We start from the raw sequence: 17544 nt of genomic DNA on the forward strand, positions 1-17544 counted from the left end.
TCCATGCAAAGACCTGCACTGTCAAGGCCGACACGGGCCAGAGGCTCAGCACATGGCATCGCACCCAGTCCTCTCAGAACACTGCCAGCCAGGGGCTCAGCACATGGCATTCCACTCAGTCCTCTCCAGAATGCTGCCAGCCAGGGGCTCAGCACACAGCATTGCACCCAGTCCTCTAAAGAACACTGTCGGGTGGTGTTACTGTCCTGCCGTTCAGAGGAGGGAAGTGGGGCACAGGCAGGTCAAGTGACTTGGCCAATGTTAGAATTGCTAGTGTACAGAGCTGGGAGGCGAGCCCAGGCCCATGGGACCACAAATCCAACACAAAAATCCATCCTCCTGCACCCTACGGAGCAAAAGTAGGTCCAGTTGTTTTCCTGGGTTTCCGGGACACACAGATCTGAATACCACAGCAGCCTTGGCTGGCCAATCTTAAAACAACAAATTTGCTCTCTTCATGACTGTGGAGGTCAGTTGTTAAAATCAACGTGTCAGCAAGGTTGTTTCCTTCTGGAGGCTCCAGGGGAGAATCTGTTTCTTTTGCTTTTCCAGCTTCTAGAGGCTGCCTGCCTGCCTTGGCTTATGACCCCTCCTGCCATCTTTAAAACCAGCAGCTTTGTCTGGGTGCAGTGGCTCATGCCTGTAATCCCAGCACTTTGGGAAGCTGAGGCAGGAGGATCTCTTTAGCCCAGGAGTTGGAGACCAGCCTGGGCAACAAAGTGAGACTGTGTCTCTCCAAAGAATAGATAAAAATTAGCCAGGCATGGTGGTGCATGCCTGTAGTCCCAGCTACCTGGGAGGCTGAGGTGGGAGGATCTCGTGAGCCTGGGGAAGTGGAGGCTGCAGTGAGCTGAGATCATGCCACTGCACTCCAGCCTGGGTAACAGAATGAGATCCTGTCTCAAAAAAAAAAAAAAACACAAAACAAACAAACAAACAAAAAACCCCAAAACCAGCTTCTTGCTTCTGTTGTCACATCTCCTACCTCTGACTTTGATCCTCCTGCTCCCTTTTATAGGACCTTTGTGATTACATTGGGACCACCTGTATAATCCAAGACAATCTCCCCATGCCAAAATTATTAATTTAATCACATCTGCAAAGTCCCTTCTACAACATATTCACAGTTTCCGGGGACTCGAATGTGGATGTTTTTCGGGGGTCACCCACTGATAACCAGTGTTATAAGTTTCTTGTAAATCCTTCCAGAGATATTTTATCCATAAATAAATAAATGCAAGCCCATAGCCTTCCCCTACCCACTTTTTATGCAAATGGCATTATTCCATATCGGTGCTCAGAGTTGTCCTCATTTTCTTTTTCTTTTCCGTCTTCTTTTTCTTTTCTTTTGAAAGCAACACAGAACCTATTCTATTATATGGAAATACCCTAATTTATTTCACCTTTTCCCTGCTGGAAGACTTTTAGGCTCTTTCCAATGCTTTGCTTTATAATCCTTTGTGTTATAATGCTGCAGTGAATAACCTTGTTTGTAGGATGATATTCAATTTAAAATATCACTTTTCAGGACAGGCATAGTGGTTCATGCCTGAAATCCCGGCCCTTTGGGAGGCCAAGACAGAAGGATCACTTGAGCCCAGGTGTTCAAGACCAGCCCTGGCAACATAGCGAGACCTGGTCTTTTCAAAAAAATTTGCAAATTAGTGGGGCATGGCTTGGTGGCATGCACTTATTTGGTCTCAGCTGCTCGGGAGGCTGAGGTGGGAGGATTACTTGAGCACAGGAGGTGGAGGCTGCAGTGAATCATGATCACACGCCTCACTACACTCCAGCCTGGGCAACAGAGTGAGAACCCGTCTCAAAATAAATTACAATAAAATAAAATAATCTTGTTTTTCAGAATTTGGGGGTGCCATTTAAGACATTTTGAAACCTCACAGAACTTTTTTGGGGAACTTGTTGCCTTGGAAATTAGCCTGCCCTGTCCTGCCCCCGTGACCTGTACTTGCGCTTTCTCCCCCCTGGCTTCCTTAGCTAAGCCTTGTGTGTACTTGCGAGCCCACGTCCATCGCTCTCTGCCTTCAATTCTAGATGCTGTGGTGTGAATATGCTCGAGTGGAGGCTGCATGCTTCCCAGGAGGGTGTGTATTTTCAGTGTTGTCTCTCATGATAGAATGAAAGGCTCTGGAGGGAATCACAGGCTTCCACAAACAGGCAAGGGGAAAAATCTTCCACAGATGTATTTCAGGGACAGCAGGCTTCCCAATCCCAGGCCATGCTGGCCCATAACTGCATCAGGCTGACTCTCCTTCCCCCACACTGCTGGTGTAGACAGGGACAAGAAAGAGAAGTCAGAGACAGAGAAGCTGTGATTTGCTTGAGGTCACTGAAGTATTTAATGGCAGAGTTCAGACCTGACCTGAGGGGCAACAAAAGACACCCACTCAAATCCATGGGGAGCAGAGCCTATCTGAATCAGATCTCAGACTGCCTGGGGCTTTCACGGTGCCGGGTGTGTACACTGAGCTAGGATGGGTTTCCCAGGGTGCTGTGTGGTCACACAACTCAACGATACAGACCAGAAAGCAGTGACCAGTAGGCTGAATTTGGCCAGTGGGTGTTTTCTGTTTGGCCTGCACAGTGTTTATTTTAACTTGTTATTATAGGAAATTCAAACATGCAGAGAGAATTGTACCATCAACAACACACACCCATCACTCTGCTCCAACAATGATCAACTCAGGCCTATCTTGCTTCATCCTATATCCTCCCTAGTTTGCTTCTCTTCCCACCTTCAGATATGTGGAAGCAAGTCCAGAGATTTCATTCCATTGTAAATATTTCATTGCGTATCTCTGTAATATGGGAATTTGGGGAGTTTCGTTTGAGACAGGGTCTCGCTTTGTTGCCCAGCCTGGAGTGCAGTGGTGCAATCGTGGCTCACTACAGCCTCGACCTCCCAGGCTCAAGTGATCCTCCCACCTCAGCCTCCCAAGTAACTGGGGTTAAAGGTGTGCACCACCACATCTGGCCAATTTTTTTATTTTTTGTAGAGATGGGGGTCCCACTATGTTGCCCAGGCTGGCCTAAAACTCCTGGGCTCAAGTGATTGTTTTACCTCGGCCTCCCAAAATGCTGGGATTATAGATGTAAGCCACTGTGCCCAGTCAGGAACTTTTACATAATCCTTTTTGACAAAAGATTTCCCCCAAGAAATTAGAAAGTTTTACCAAAAAAAAAAAAAAAATTCAGGTTTCTGTCTCATCTTAAAAATTTGGAAGCTCTGCCAATACTGGGCCCAGATGATAATCACTGGTTAGTGCTCAGTAGATGTTGACTCTTCAGATGCGGGGTGTGACGTCTACTTTGCCACAGTCCCCACCACTCCCTACCTGGCCATCTGACTCATACACATCACCTGCCGGCTTCTTTAGGCATTTAATTTGTGTAGGAAATTGACCTAAAGGAGATATTAGAGAAGACATTAAAACCTTGAAGAATGTGAAAATCAGCCATGAGACAGAACTGTGCTTTAGTGCAGGTTATAGAACCACACCAGATATGAGGCATTTTGGAATAAACTTTGAAAACTGGAAGTACCAGTTTGTGAATTTTGCTCAGAGACCAAGATGGCGGGTGGGTGACAGTAGTGAAGCATCTCCTATGTGCCAGTCTCTTCTACCACAGGCTTTTTCTCACAAAATCATCAATCATACGCAGTAGGAGAAACACCTTCCTATTTTACAGAAGAGGAAACTGAGGCAAAGAGAGGTGAAATAGGCTTCCCAAGGCCACTCAGGTCAGGAGCAGCAGAGTTAGGATTCACACCTGGAGTCGGCCTGACTCCAAAATGATGCATGCCTCACCATGGCCCCTAGCTCCTTTAAAGAGGCCCGGAAGAGAGAATTTGACAAAGTGGTTGCCCATGGGGCCTGGGATGGGTGGGGAAACTACGCTAGGGCTCGGGGCTGCAGAGGGCATCTGGGAAGAGGCTCTGCTGAAGGTGGTCAGGAGGGCAAAGGTCACGGTGGCCATTGTTATATGGTGGTGGTGGGGAGAGGGGCATGCCTTCTTCTTGACCCTCTCTGGTGACCCTCTCGGTGGAACCTGCAGACCCTTGATGGGTCCCTTTGTTCCCTTGGGCCTCCTGAGTCCCCAGCCAGGGCCCTGGGCACTTTGCTGGGAGCTTGGCATGGGGTCCAGCAGCCCCCATTGCTACCTAGTTCCTTACCAGCCCAGGGCGTCTGCCTGCTACTTCCCTGCCTGGAAGGAAGGCCTTCCATCTCCGCCTGGAGCTTTCCTGATGCAGCTTCCACTGCCTCTCAGACTCTTACACAAGCTCAGCTCCCTGTTGCGTCCTGTCGGGGCCAGGCTTCTCCTTATCACAAGCTTAGACTGTCTGAGTAACTAATTGGATTTGTGTCTGCCTCCACACAGGACCCTAAGACCCGTGGGGCTGCGACTCCGTCTGTCCTGGTCACAGCTGCACCCTAGCCCCTCGCATGGTGCTGTCACACCCAGGCTGGCCACTGACTAGCCCTGGAGGGGAGCAAACGGGAGGCTGGCCACCGGACTGACGGCCCCACATCTTTTCCCTGCAGGCCGTCCCCTTTTCTGGGACTATCCAAGGGGGTCTCCAGGACGGATTTCAGATCACTGTCAATGGGGCCGTTCTCAGCTCCAGTGGAACCAGGTGTGTGTGCATATGGATGGAAACGTTTCACTCCAACCTCGTCCCTTAGTAAAGCCACTGTGCCTGTGAGCCTGAGTTACTTCAAACAACAACATCCAAGCTCACGTGCCTGGCTCAGGGGAGACCCAATGCGTCCCTAACCCATTCCACAGGACAGCACTCCACAGGCACAACCTGCGCCCAGGGATGCCATTAACCTGGACTCCAGGATGAATGGGGCCCTAGGAGCTGATGGTCTAAGGAGGGAGTGGGATGGTCAGAGTTGGACGATTATGTTCTGGGTTGAACCTTGCACACTGTGACTAGGAGTTTCAAAAATCAAACTTCCTCTATTTCCCTAACTGCTCTCATCCACTCTGAAGCTCTCCTTCTGCTGACATGAAAATATTGAAAATTGACATCCAAAGTAATTTGGTCTCTTTTGGTTTCAAGGCCTTTTCTGGAAACTACTAAGTCAATTCAAAATACTAACATTGTATCAGGGCTGTTTCGCACCCCCTCCTCCCTCCCAAGGTGGGCTGTCTGGGAACAGAGAGGAGCTCACGTGGCTTGTCAGTGGCAGGGAGGGCCCCCGACCCTCACGCAGGCCTGGCTGACCCCTGCCGAGGCACCCTGACTGGTGGCACAGAGGTGAGCAGCTCTCTCCTGGTTTAGTGAGGGACTACGGGTGGCTGCCTGCTGAAGTCTGCGGGGCCCACAGAAGAGCCTCTGGACTCACGGCTCTCTCTCGGAAGCCTCTCTGCCTCAGTCCCAGCGAACCTCTCTCAAGACCTTCTGGGCCTCGTAGATCCCAGCTCAACCTCAGCTCGGCCACCTAGATTCTTGATGACCTCCTCCGCCATTGCCATCCTGCTGTGGAACTTCTCTGAGAGCCTGCAGTGCCCCCAGGAGATGCCAAGGGCAGGGAGGCCCTGATCCCCCTGAACCCTCCAACCAGGGGAATCAGGACCATGCCTCTCATCTTCCACCCCTTCCTCTCTCCCTCTCCCTCCGCTTCCCCCACCTCCCAGCACCAGGAGGGCTTCCCACTCCCATCCTGTTGCATAGAGACAGATCCTACCTCAGAGGGCCCTCTCCTCTCAGGAGCTTTCTGTCTCTCCCTTCCTTGGGGCAGGAATTTCCAAAGGACCACAGGAATGAAGCTGAAGGACTCCAAAGGAAAAAATACATGCAGTGATATTTCAAATGCAATCTTCTCCGTTTATTCATTTAACTAATTTATTTTTTTCTTTAGAGACAGGGACTTTTTTCTTTCACCCAGGCTGGAGTGCAGTGGTACTATCATAGCTCACTGCAGCCTCGACTTCCTGGGCTCAAGGGATCCTCCCATCTTATCCCCCAGAGCAGCTGGGACTATACACATGCATCATGATGTCTAGCTAATTAAATATATATATATATATATATATTTTTTTTTTTTAAGTAGAGATGAGATCTCACTCTGTTGCTCAGGCTGGTCTTCAACTCCTGGGCTCAAGTGATCCACCCACCTTGGTGTCCCAAAATGCTGTTATTACAGGCGTGAGGCACTGTGCCCGGCCCCGATTTCACATGCTCTTTACATTTGTTCTCTTTTTTCCCACTTAATCAGGCATGTGCTGGCCTCCAACAAGTGTCCACTGGCACAGAAGGCTCTCTCTTCTAGGTGTGCTTAACAACTTCCATCTTTGGTACCGACTGGTAATCACTTTCCAAGACCTTTGCTTCTTGTTTGCTAATGCCAGCACTTTCCCTTAGCCATTTTCTACTTATTTTTAGAAAATCATGCTGTAAAGGCAAAATGCAATAATTGCACAAAAACACATTAGATCCAAATTAGAGAAACAAAAAGGATGCCAACCAAGCAGTCTCTGCCACGCAGGTTGTATGCAAGATCCCAGACAAACACAGGGCAGAGGCGCCGAGGCCCTCCTGTGTCTGTCACTGGCAATAATCCATGCCACAGAAGACTATTTGCTTTCCCTGGACCTAGGTTTGCTGTGGACTTTCAGACCGGCTTCAGTGGAAATGACATTGCCTTCCACTTCAACCCTCGGTTTGAAGACGGAGGGTATGTGGTGTGCAACACGAGGCAGAAAGGAAGATGGGGGCCCGAGGAGAGGAAGATGCACATGCCCTTCCAGACGGGGATGCCCTTTGACCTCTGCTTCCTGGTGCAGAGCTCAGATTTCAAGGTGAGCAGGAATCCCCTCCCCACCTTTCGCCCACAGGACTCCCAGCCCTATCAGGTGAATGTGAATGGCCTTTTAAGTAATCACTTTAATTGACATTCAGCCAGAGTGACACCACCATACAGATAACATGACCATTTCCTTGTAAGGGTGTTACCCATGGCTGTATGGTCTCCTTACGCACCTTCACCTGAATCTACAGGTGTGCCTCCTGCTTCTTTTACTCTGAAAATAAGAACTAGAGGAGTCATCACGTTGCTGTTAGGTGTTGTGTGTCTTTGAATTTCAAGCTCATTCCATTCCTCTGCTATCACCATACCTCCTCTCCAGGTCCCTGGTAACATTTATTTTTCAGCGACATTGTTTCAGCCTTTATCCAGAGTCTATTACGGTTATAGTTCTGTAAGCACATTGCAAATTACCTTTGCAAGCACAGTAGGTATCTGGGCTTGAGAAGCCGGTGGGTAAGTCAGTCTGAGTATGCTTATCTGAGATAAGAACGTTCCCATCCACTCAGTATGCAACCCGAGGTCACCTCTCCTCTGCTCCCCGTGAGCATTTTATGCATATTTAAATAATACCCCTGCAGTCATAAAAAGGAATGAGATCATGTCCTTTGCAGGAACATGGATGGAACTGGAAGCTGTTGCAGGAGTAGAAAACCAAACACCGCATGTTCTCACTTATAAGTAGGAGCTGAACGATGAGAACACATGGACACAAGGGGGGGGGACACAACACACACTGGGGCCTGGTCAGGGAGGGAGAGCATCAGGAAGATCAGCTAATGGATGCTGGGCTTGATACCAAGGTGAAGGGTTGGTCTGTGCAGCAAAACACCGTGGCCCACGTTTACCTAGTTAACAAACCTGCACATCCTATACTCATACCCTGGAACTTAAAATAAAAGTTGAAGGGGCTGGGCATGGCAGCTCACCCCTATAATCCAAGCACTTTGGGAGGCTGAGGAGGACGGATCGCTTGAGGTCAGGAGTTCAAGACCTGCCTGACCAACATGGCGAAATCCTGTCTCTACTAAAATTACAAAAATTAGCTGGGTGTGGTGGTGGGTGCCTGTAATCCCAGCTACTCTGGAGGCTGAGGCAGGAGAATCGCTTGAACCACTGCACTCCAGCCTGGGTGACAGAGTGACACTCTATCTCAAAAAAAAAAAAAAAAAAAGTTGAAGGAAAAATAAATAATAAATAAATGAAACCCCAGGAAATTCAGTTTGGTTCCTGAGCCGGGCTCTTTCTGGAACAATATGGCCTCCTAACCAGGGCGGAAATCGAGGAGTGAGAAGAAAGGGGCAGGAAACAACCAGAAGAACGGAAAGCCCGACTGGAGCCCAGTAGAGACTCGGGTTGATGCACTTCGGGCCCCACACACGTCCCTGTAACTGGCCCCACACTGAAGACCAGACTCAGGTCTTCATTTTCTAGAAGGAGGGACCAGGAGCTCAGGGGTGGTCCCCATCCCAGCCTGGGGTGCCTCCCCCGGAACACGTGCTCTCCTCTGGCAGGTGATGGTGAACGGGAGCCTCTTCTTGCAGTACTTCCATCGCGTGCCCTTCCACCGTGTGGACACCATCTCCATCAATGGCTCTGTGCAGCTGTCCTACATCAGCTTCCAGGTCAGACTGTCCACCTGGCACCGGTCCCAGGGGCTGGGATGCAGGGCTCCGTGTAGCTGTGCCTAGGCCCTGCTGGGTGGATCCAAGCCAATCTCCTACCCAGGTCACTCTGGAGATAACCTGCTTCCCTGTCCCAGTACCTGCCCGCCCCTTCTCCTCTGTCACTCTGCCCCTCCTCTGTGTCACTGTCTCTGTCCGGAACACCTGCCTTGGTCTCCCAGACTCCTCAGCTGCCCCTTTCTCTTCATCCCTCAATTTCCATCCTGGTAAGGAGGGCATATTGTTCTAGAAAGAGCCCAGGCTCAAGAACCAAACTGAATCCAGTTCAAATTCCCAGCTCTGCCATTCATCATCTGTGGGATCTTAGACAAGCAACTTCGCCTCTCTCAGCCTTGGTTTCCTCATCTGTAGAATGAGCATGGTCACTTCCTGCCCCCCATGGGTGGCTGTGTGGTTCAGTGAGGAGACAGATATCAGAGGTCACACAATGGTGCCCCTGGGCCCACACCAGGGTCTGTTTGACCTCTGTGTTTTAAAAACTTTGAATGCGTTGCCAACATCTAAAAGGTCAGGAGACCCAGGTATGGTGGTGGAGGTCTACAGTCCTGGCTACTCAAGAGGCTGGGGCGGGAGAATCGCTTGAGCCCAGGAATTAGAGTTCTGCCTGGGCAACATAGCAAGACCCTATCTCTAAAATCTTTCTGTTTGAATAATCAAATAAAATAAATAAAACTAAAGAAGGTCAGGAGATACCAATACCACGTGAAAAATGGGAAGATTAGGGTATGCTGGGCCCACATTCCCACAGGGCACGGGCAGCTGGATGGGAGCTGCTGTTACCCTTTTGGCATTCGAGGGAGCTCCCTGAGATGAGCGAAGCGCACAGTAGGCCCTCAGCAAATCTGGGCTCCTCACCCTTTGGTCCTCATCTCTCATTCCCTCCTTCCCTGACTCTCTCCCCTGCGGGTGGAAGGGGAGGGAAGAGCTGGAAGGAGACTGTCCCCCTGTGCTGCTCACCGAAGCCTGGCCCTTCCCGCTCCCGCCTCTGTATGGCCATAACCCCCTTGCTGCATCCCCCTGCCTGCCTGGTCTCTGCCTCCTGCCCCTGCATCTGCCTTTCGGCTTCTCCTTGGCTCTATTAATGCTTCTCCTCACTGGCCGGTGCCTTTTGTTTTAACAGAACCCCCGCGCAGTCCCCGTTCAGCCTGCCTTCTCCACGGTGCCATTCTCCCAGCCTGTCTGTTTCCCACCCAGGCCCAGGGGGCGCAGACAAAAAGTGAGTTCAACGCAGAGGCCCTGGGTGGCTGAGCAGACAGCAGGAAGGACTGAGGGTTTGAGAGGCTGGCCCCAGCCAGCAGGCCACCAGGGCCTACAGGCCACATCTTGCCAGCTCAAGAGTTCCCTGTCTCTATCTGCTGGGCACCCAGAGCTGGGGACCTGGGAGTTGCCCTGGATTCTTCACTCCCCCTTCTTTATGTCTCTCCAAGGCACCAACATATCTCCCTCCCAAAGCCACCGATGTGGCCCAGGCCTCTGGGATTCCTCACCATGACTACAGGGGTCCAGTTCCCCATCCCCCACACCCAACCACTGCCACAGTGACCTTCTTATAAGCAAATCTGATCACACCCTCTCCCTGCTTAAAAATCGTAAAAGTCCCCAGCCCTTCAAATAAAGCCCAAATTCCCCAGCAGCGCATATGAATTCCTCCCCAGTCTGGCCCCAGTCCACCTCCCTGCCTCACCCCCAACCCACGAAGCTCACGCAGCCTCCACAGCTCACTCAAGGCCCTCTCAGGCCATTATGCTTTTGCATATGCTGTCCCTGGTCCCGGAAGCACCCTCTGCCAGCCTGCCCCCAGCACACGCCTAATTGCCCTTCCATGCTCCTCTGGGAGTCCTCCCTGCCCAGAATATTGTTGGATGCTCCCCCCATGCCCCCACGGAGTCTGTACATATCTGTGCCATGCCAGTTCACAGCACTCCATTGTAACTGTTTGCATGTCTGTCCCTGTCACTCCACCCCCGTCTCCCTATGCCCATGAGGTCCCAGAGGGCTGGGACTGTGGCTTGTTCATTTGCGTCGTGCCTGGCACTCACTAGGGACTTGATGAATGAATGAATGTGGAATGTGGTTCGCACAGCCAGGGAGAATGGGATACAAGCCAGGGCAAGAACAGTCTACTGGGTGGGGCAGGATCCACGACAAGGAGGTGAGCAGCCCTTCCTCTGGCCACTCAAGCAGTGGGGACTGGGAGGAGGGGCGCTTTGTCTACATAGCCTTTTTATGGCCCATCATGGTACAGACAGCGCACCTGCCTCCTGCCACGCTGACTTCAGGACTGGTGGAGCCCCAGGGAACATTTGCAGGGCAGCCAAACTTTGGCCCTGGCCCTGGCGCTGGCCCTGTCCCTGAGGATGACAGAAAGTGTGCTGGATACAGTCAGACAGAACTGGCTGCCATTTTGGATTTGATCCCTTCCACCTGGGCGAGCTTGGGCAAGTTGCTTAATCTTTCTGAGCCTCATTGCCTCACCAGGGACACAGGAGCTGAGGCTGCTTCCCTCTTTGGAAAGCACTGAAGCCCAGGACTCGGCCCACAGTAGGCCTTCAACAAATACCACTTCTCACCCTACGGGTGAAATATGGCACTGGAAGTAATGCTTTTGGCTGTGGGAGCTACAGAAAGCAATGAGGTCTCTATCAAACCCAGCCTCCTCTCTCTCGAGAGGAACCAGTGGGGATACCCTACCCCTCAACCCCAAAGCCCTGTGCACCTGAGGGTAAAAATCTGGGTGCCACAGGCTCAGGAAGGCTTGCTTGGGAGCAAGAGGGAGGTGGGTGTGTCTGGGGAGGCATTTCTGAGCACAAGAGCCTCCCCGGAGTTCTGCCATTGTCTCTCCCCATTCTTTGGTGCCCGCGATAACCACCGTTCTGACTCTCCTCACCAATCCAGCCTCCCAGCGTGCGGCCTGCCAACTCGGCTCCCATTGTAAGTCTCTTGCTTTCTTTTTGGATCCTCTTGATTTTGGCTCTTCTTCTGGGCTCATGGAGGATTCAGGGTCAGGAATTGGGCCTCTCCCATCGGGAGTGGGGAGGGCAGAGGCCAGGCCCTTGATCGTCTACCCGGCCTGGTGAGGTTGGTGGGTAAATGTGGTTGGCTGGCTGTGATGGAACAACCTGAGTTGCCACTCCATGGTCAGCCACGGAAGACCATACCCCACATTCACTTCTCTCACCTGCAAAGGGAGGCTAGGCTGAGAGACGTTTCCCCGAGAGGAAAGATGGGCCAGAGCCACCAGTGTCCCCATCTGTCTTCTCCAGGGTTCTAACCTTTGCCCCTCCCTCATCCCCTGGACCCGCCCTCCGTGGGGTCTGTGGGGCCACTGGGCTGGTTATGCCCCCTGGAGGGTGCCTGCCGTGTGGCACCCTCTGGTGGGAACTGGGAACCCAGGAGAGCCTGGGTGAGACCTGGTTTCTTTCTTCCAGACCCAGACAGTCATCTACAAGGTGCAGAGTGCCTCTGGACAGATGTTCTCTGTAAGTCTTCAAGTTCTGGTCAGTTCACAGGTGCACAGTGCCCTTTTTCCCCAAGAACTAAACTCCCTAGAGCCCTAGAGTTGGGAAGAAAGCGGTTTAGCAAGGAGGGTGGGGACATCTGGGGCTGAGTCCTTGGCTCAGGTGACATGTGGTTAAAACTATCCTTGGGACAGCAGAGATTCTGGAAGAAGCAGGATTTATCCAGTGGTAGAAGAGGCAGGTTCCCTAGAGACCGGGAGGGAAACTGGTCCTTCTGTCACCAAGTGGGGAGTGCAGGCTCCAGCACCCGGATGTGAGGTTCCTGGCCCTGCCTCCTGGGTCCCCGGGATGTCACTACTGATCACAGGCTTAAGCTCTTCTCCTGCTGGTGCAAATCAGGTCGGGAGCTCAGCATTAGTGGGGCTGCCTGCGGAGGGGCTGAGGGGCAGGTGACCATGGTGGGGTCCGGGAACACGGCAGGAAGTTCCTGGAAGGCTAACGTGAAAAGGGAGGTGGACGGGAGAGTCCAAGGGCCAAAGGCTCATGAGGTCAGCCTCACAGTGGAGCCCCCTCTAGAATGCGTGGGTGCGTGTGGGGGAGTGCTGGCGCACACATGCGCTCTCCCACTGAATTTCCTGGTTTCTTTTCAGCAGACTCCCGCCATCCCACCTATGATGTACCCCCACCCTGCCTATGTAAGTGGTTTCTCAGGGAGGGCAGAGGTTCTGTTTGTGGTGGGCAGGCTGGGGGTGAAGGGCCACTGCGGGGGGATCCGCTGGCCTTGAAAAATTAAAAGCGAAGAGCTTTCAAAATGGTAAGCTGAAGGGCTTCAAAGCGTCCCAGCGAATTAGAAGACTGTGGAGAGGAGCTTTCAACCTTAAAACTGTCGTGTCAACGTGAGCACATTGCATGGCCCTCCCTTTTCACCCCACGAGTCTTTCTGTGTTTGGCCAAATTTCCTTTCATGACACTAATCTAAGCCCATTAATTTGAGGAGCACTGGAAAGTTTTCCTTTGGCTTTTATGGAACCAAGTAAAGATATCGTGGGCTTCTTCTCAGCTGGCAGCCTAAATTCATGGGAACTGGTACAATCTTCCCCTTCCGGGTGGCAGCTGCCCTGGCTGCCTCTGGCTGACCTGTCCCCTCCTTCTGACAGCTGATGCCTTTCATCACCACCATTCCAGGAGGGTTGTACCCATCCAAGTCCATCATCCTGTCAGGCACTGTCCTGCCCAGTGCTCAGAGGTAAGCCAAGGGCTCCAGTGACCTCCGGGAAGAGAGAGCCCTTCAAGGTCATTCCAACCATTCCCCTGGCTTTTGGCAGGCTGGGGATGATGGGGAGGAAATGGGGCTCAGAACTCAGTGGACAAAGGTCCAAGTAGGCTGCCCACCCCAGGTTCCACATCAACCTGTGCTCTGGGAGCCACATCGCCTTCCACATGAACCCCCGTTTTGATGAGAACGCTGTGGTCCGTAACACCCAGATCAACAACTCTTGGGGGTCTGAGGAGCGAAGTCTGCCCCGAAAAATGCCCTTCGTCCGAGGCCAGAGCTTCTCGGTAAGGCGCCGCAGTCTGGAGCTTGAAGAGGCTCCTATGGGTACACAGGGGGAGGGGGTAAAGGAGGTCTGGGGTACCTTGAACAGGATGGGAGCTGATGCCTCTGGGATGAGGGCCCAGAAGAAGAGAAGGTGGCCAAAAAATTATCATCATTATTATTAATAATTCTTACCATCCCGCATGAAGGAAGTGTTGGGATCTGCTTTTTCAGATGAGGAAAGAAACTCACGAGTGCAGGTTACTTGCTTGCGGTCACACAGTCAGTAAGTGTCAAATCAGACCCAAGAAGGAGGTGTTATTCATTTCTTCACTTACTCATTCAACGATTTCACTGTCGCCCGCTTTGTGCAGGAAGCACTCCACATTCTGGGAGCGCAGTTATGAAGCAGACAGATAGGGTCCTGCCTCCAGAGAGTTTACAATTTAGGTGGGGGAAGGAACAAGGAAACTAAAGCATGAACAGATTGTTGCAGATAAAGACAGTGCCACGCAGAAAGCAAAACAGAGCGATGAGATAGAGCGAGCCTGGGAGGGGCAGCTAGGGCCAACGTGCAGAGGCACGGGTGTGGCCTCTCCAGGAATAGCAGGCAGGCGTGCTCCGCCCTGACTACACATTCAAATCACCCAGAGAGCTCACAAAGAAAATATAGGTGCTGGGACCCCAGCCCAGGCCAATGAGGTGGTCAGCCTGGGCATTTGTATTTTTAAAATATGCCTTAAGTGATTACAGTCTGCAATCAGAGTTGAAAATGACTGATGTAGGGCTTTGAAGCCATGGAGCCAGGGAGCAACATTCTTCGATTTGTGGACAGCTGTGTGACCTCGGGCAAGTGACTTAGCTACTCTGTGCTTCAGTTTCCTCATCTACAAAATGGAGCTAATAATCATATGAATCTCCTAGAGTTGTAAGAATGGAATGAGACAGTCTCTGTAGCATGCTTAGGACAGTGCCTGGCACATGGCATGTGTGACAGGACTGTTAGCTATTGTGAAGGGAAGGAGGTTTTAACATGTGTACCCTGACTGCCTGATGGAGAAGGCATTGGGGTGGAACAGACAAGTTAGGAGGCTGATGCTGCAGGAGCCCAGGTCTGGAGCAATTCTGTGTGCTGGGTCCGAGGGATACAGACGGCACAGGCCAGCGCTCCTGTCCCTGATGGGGCGGGAACAGTATTCTGGGCCAGAGAACAGTACGGGGAAGGAGCACGCACAGCCTGTTAAGTGAAGAGCCGGTCGCTCGGTGGGGATAGAGTGCTGGTGAGGGGCTTATTAACAACTGAGGAGGGAGGGAGGGAGAGAGGAGGCTGCAGTGAGGGTGGAGGACTTCCCAAGTGTAGTGCAAACGGCATGATCTCTGCACAGGTGTGGATCTTGTGTGAAGCTCACTGCCTCAAGGTGGCCGTGGATGGTCAGCACGTGTTTGAATACTACCATCGCCTGAGGAACCTGCCCACCATCAACAAACTGGAAGTGGGTGGCGACGTCCAGCTGACCCACGTGCAGACATAGGCGGCTCCCTGGCCCTGGAGCCAGGGGTTGGGGTGTGGGGCAGTCTGGGTCTTATCATCATCCCCACTTCCCAGGCCCAGCCTTTCCACCCGTGCCTAGGATCTGGGCTTTAATGCAGAGGCCATGTCCTTGTCTGGTCCTGCTTCTGGCTACAGCCACCCTGGAACCGAGAAGGCAGCTGACCGGGATTGCCTTCCTCAGCCGCAGCAGCACCTGGGGCTCCAGCTGCTGGAATCCTACCATCCCAGAAGGCGGGCAGTCAGGGAGAGGGGAGAAGCGGGCAGTGAAGATGACGCCCCGTGCTCAGTCCCCTCCCATCTCCCACGCAGCTCCACCCCAGTCTCAAGCCACCAGCTATCTGCTCCTGGTGGGAGATGGCCTCCTCAGCCCCTCCTCTCTGACCTTTAACCTCACTCTCATCTTGCACCCTGCACCAACCCTTCACCCCTCCTGGAAAGCAGGCCTGATGGCTTCCCACTGGCCTCCACCAACTGACCAGAGTGTTCTCTTCAGGGTACTGGCTCCTTTCCCAGTGTCCTTAAAATAAAGAAATGAAAATGCTTGTTGGCTCATTCATGTGGGTTGACCGTGGCTTCTTTAATTCATTTGGAGACATTTTGGAATCTGCGGAATCGGGTGGAGGGGCTGCTGAGAGGAGTGGGACGGGAGAGCATGGACTCCCTTTGGGCAGGGGGTCCTGACCTCACACCTCCTAATTAAAAAAGGATTAATGGCCGGGTATGCTGGCTCACGCCTGTAATCCCAGCACTTTGGGAGGCTGAGGCAGGCGGATTACCTGAGGTTGGGAGCTCGTGACTCGCCTGACCAACATGAAGAAACCCCATATCTACTAAAAATACAAATTTAGCCAGGCATGGTGGTGCATGCCTGTAATCCCATCTACCTGGGAGGCTGAGGCAGGAGAATCCCTTGAACCTGGGAGGTGGAGGTTGCGGTGAGCTGAGATTGTGCCATTGCACTCCAGCCTGGGCAACAAGAGTGAAACTCCATCTCAAAAAAAAACAAAAAACAAAAAACAAAAAACAAAAAAAAATGAAAAATGAGCTGGGCATGGTGGTGGCGGCAGTGGGTACCTGTAGTCCCAGTTACTTGGGAGGCTGAGACACAAGAATCACTTTAACCCGGGAGGCAGAGGTTGCAGTGAGCCGAGACTGCCCCACTGCACTCCAGCCTGGGTGACAGAGCAAGGCTCTGTCAAAAAAAAAAACAAAAACAAAAAACAAAAAAGGAAGCCAATGCCTGGGCTCCTCTGGTGGCCACAGGGTCCAGAATTATCAGGTCTCAGGGATGACTTCACCAGGGCAGTGTGGAAGGGAAATGTGGGGTTGAAGCCCCCACACAGAGCTCCCACTGGGGCATGTCTGGGGGAGCTATGAGAAGAGAGCCACTGTCCCACGAGGGTGTTGGAGAAAGCAGGCTGGGGCTCTAGCCTTTTGGGCAGGAGTCTCGGACACAGGAAAGGTGGTAATGGGGGACCCCAGGAAACAGCCCCATGCCTCCGAGATGGGACGGGCTGGGGCAGAGCCTGTGAGGGCCACAGCAGGGCCAGAGCTGGCTCCTCGGACCTGGCATCCTAGTGAGAGGAGGTGGCTTGGGGAAGGGGTGTCAGGAGAAGCCGACCCAAAGCACCGTCTGGGTGTGTGTTCCATTGTGGGTCTCCCTGGCAATAGGGGTTAGGGCTTGCACGGGAAAAGTGGATCAGCATCCATGTGTGGGGTTCTGCCAGCCACTGAGCCACCGCCAGACAGCCCAGCTCCACGTCAACGTGATGCCAACACATCCTGCTTGGCCCAGCAAGAATCCAGTTCCTCAAGCCCCCGTGTAGTCCTCGGAGCGGCGGCACCAGCAGCGACTGAGAGCTTGTTGGAAACGCAGCATCCTGCACCCCACCCAACCTGCGAGATGAGAGTCTCTGTTTTCACAGGACCCCAGACGAGGCCCACACATTAAAGCTGGGAAGCCCTGGTCCGGAGTGGACTCCTGGCCATGTTGCTGAGATGCATGGCTGTCGCGCAGGGCACGTCTGGAGCCTGAAGTTGGCACTGCACCTTCTCCTGCCACCTGAGACGCTGCTGCTAGAAGGAGGAGGGGAGAGGGAGGGTCCTGGGCCTGACCTAGGAGGCACGGGCCAAACCCCAGCTGGGAGCCATGTGTTGCCAGGACCCCAGAGGCCGCCACTGAACTCCTTCCTTGGTTCTGACCAGGAGAAGGATATGGGCCGAGTCTCTTAAGAAGCCTTCCCTGGCTATCTCCAAACCCAGGAGGGTCTTCAGTCCCTTGGGTGAGAATGCTGGGGCCCACACTGGCCTTGACATGCTGCATTCCCAGAGGCCACATCTGTGCTGGCCAAATTCGCACGAGACAGGTGGCCCCAGAGCAAAACCTTTCTAAGACAGTGTCCAACAAGAAGCTCAAGACGTTCCCTGAAGCTCTGGCCTCATACGAGAATCCCACTCTCGCCAGACCCCGTGTCAGATC

The 17544-nt window shown here is 52.7% G+C and overlaps 1 protein-coding gene across 1 annotated transcript; it reads left to right on the forward strand.

Moving 5' to 3' along the window:
* Positions 1 to 4562: 4562 nt before the first annotated feature.
* On the forward strand, positions 4563 to 15676 carry LGALS9C (galectin 9C). Its single transcript, XM_002834198.4, has 10 exons — positions 4563 to 4654; positions 6627 to 6828; positions 8348 to 8458; positions 9639 to 9734; positions 11414 to 11449; positions 11947 to 11997; positions 12627 to 12671; positions 13134 to 13222; positions 13374 to 13536; positions 14899 to 15676. Exons 2-10 carry the CDS (start codon positions 6760 to 6762, stop codon positions 15043 to 15045), a joined length of 807 nt encoding a protein of 268 aa, XP_002834244.3. The 5' UTR covers positions 4563 to 4654; positions 6627 to 6759; the 3' UTR covers positions 15046 to 15676.
* Positions 15677 to 17544: the final 1868 nt, after the last annotated feature.

Source organism: Pongo abelii, chromosome 19 (assembly GCF_028885655.2).
Source record: "Pongo abelii isolate AG06213 chromosome 19, NHGRI_mPonAbe1-v2.0_pri, whole genome shotgun sequence".
Lineage (NCBI taxonomy): Eukaryota > Metazoa > Chordata > Mammalia > Primates > Hominidae > Pongo > Pongo abelii.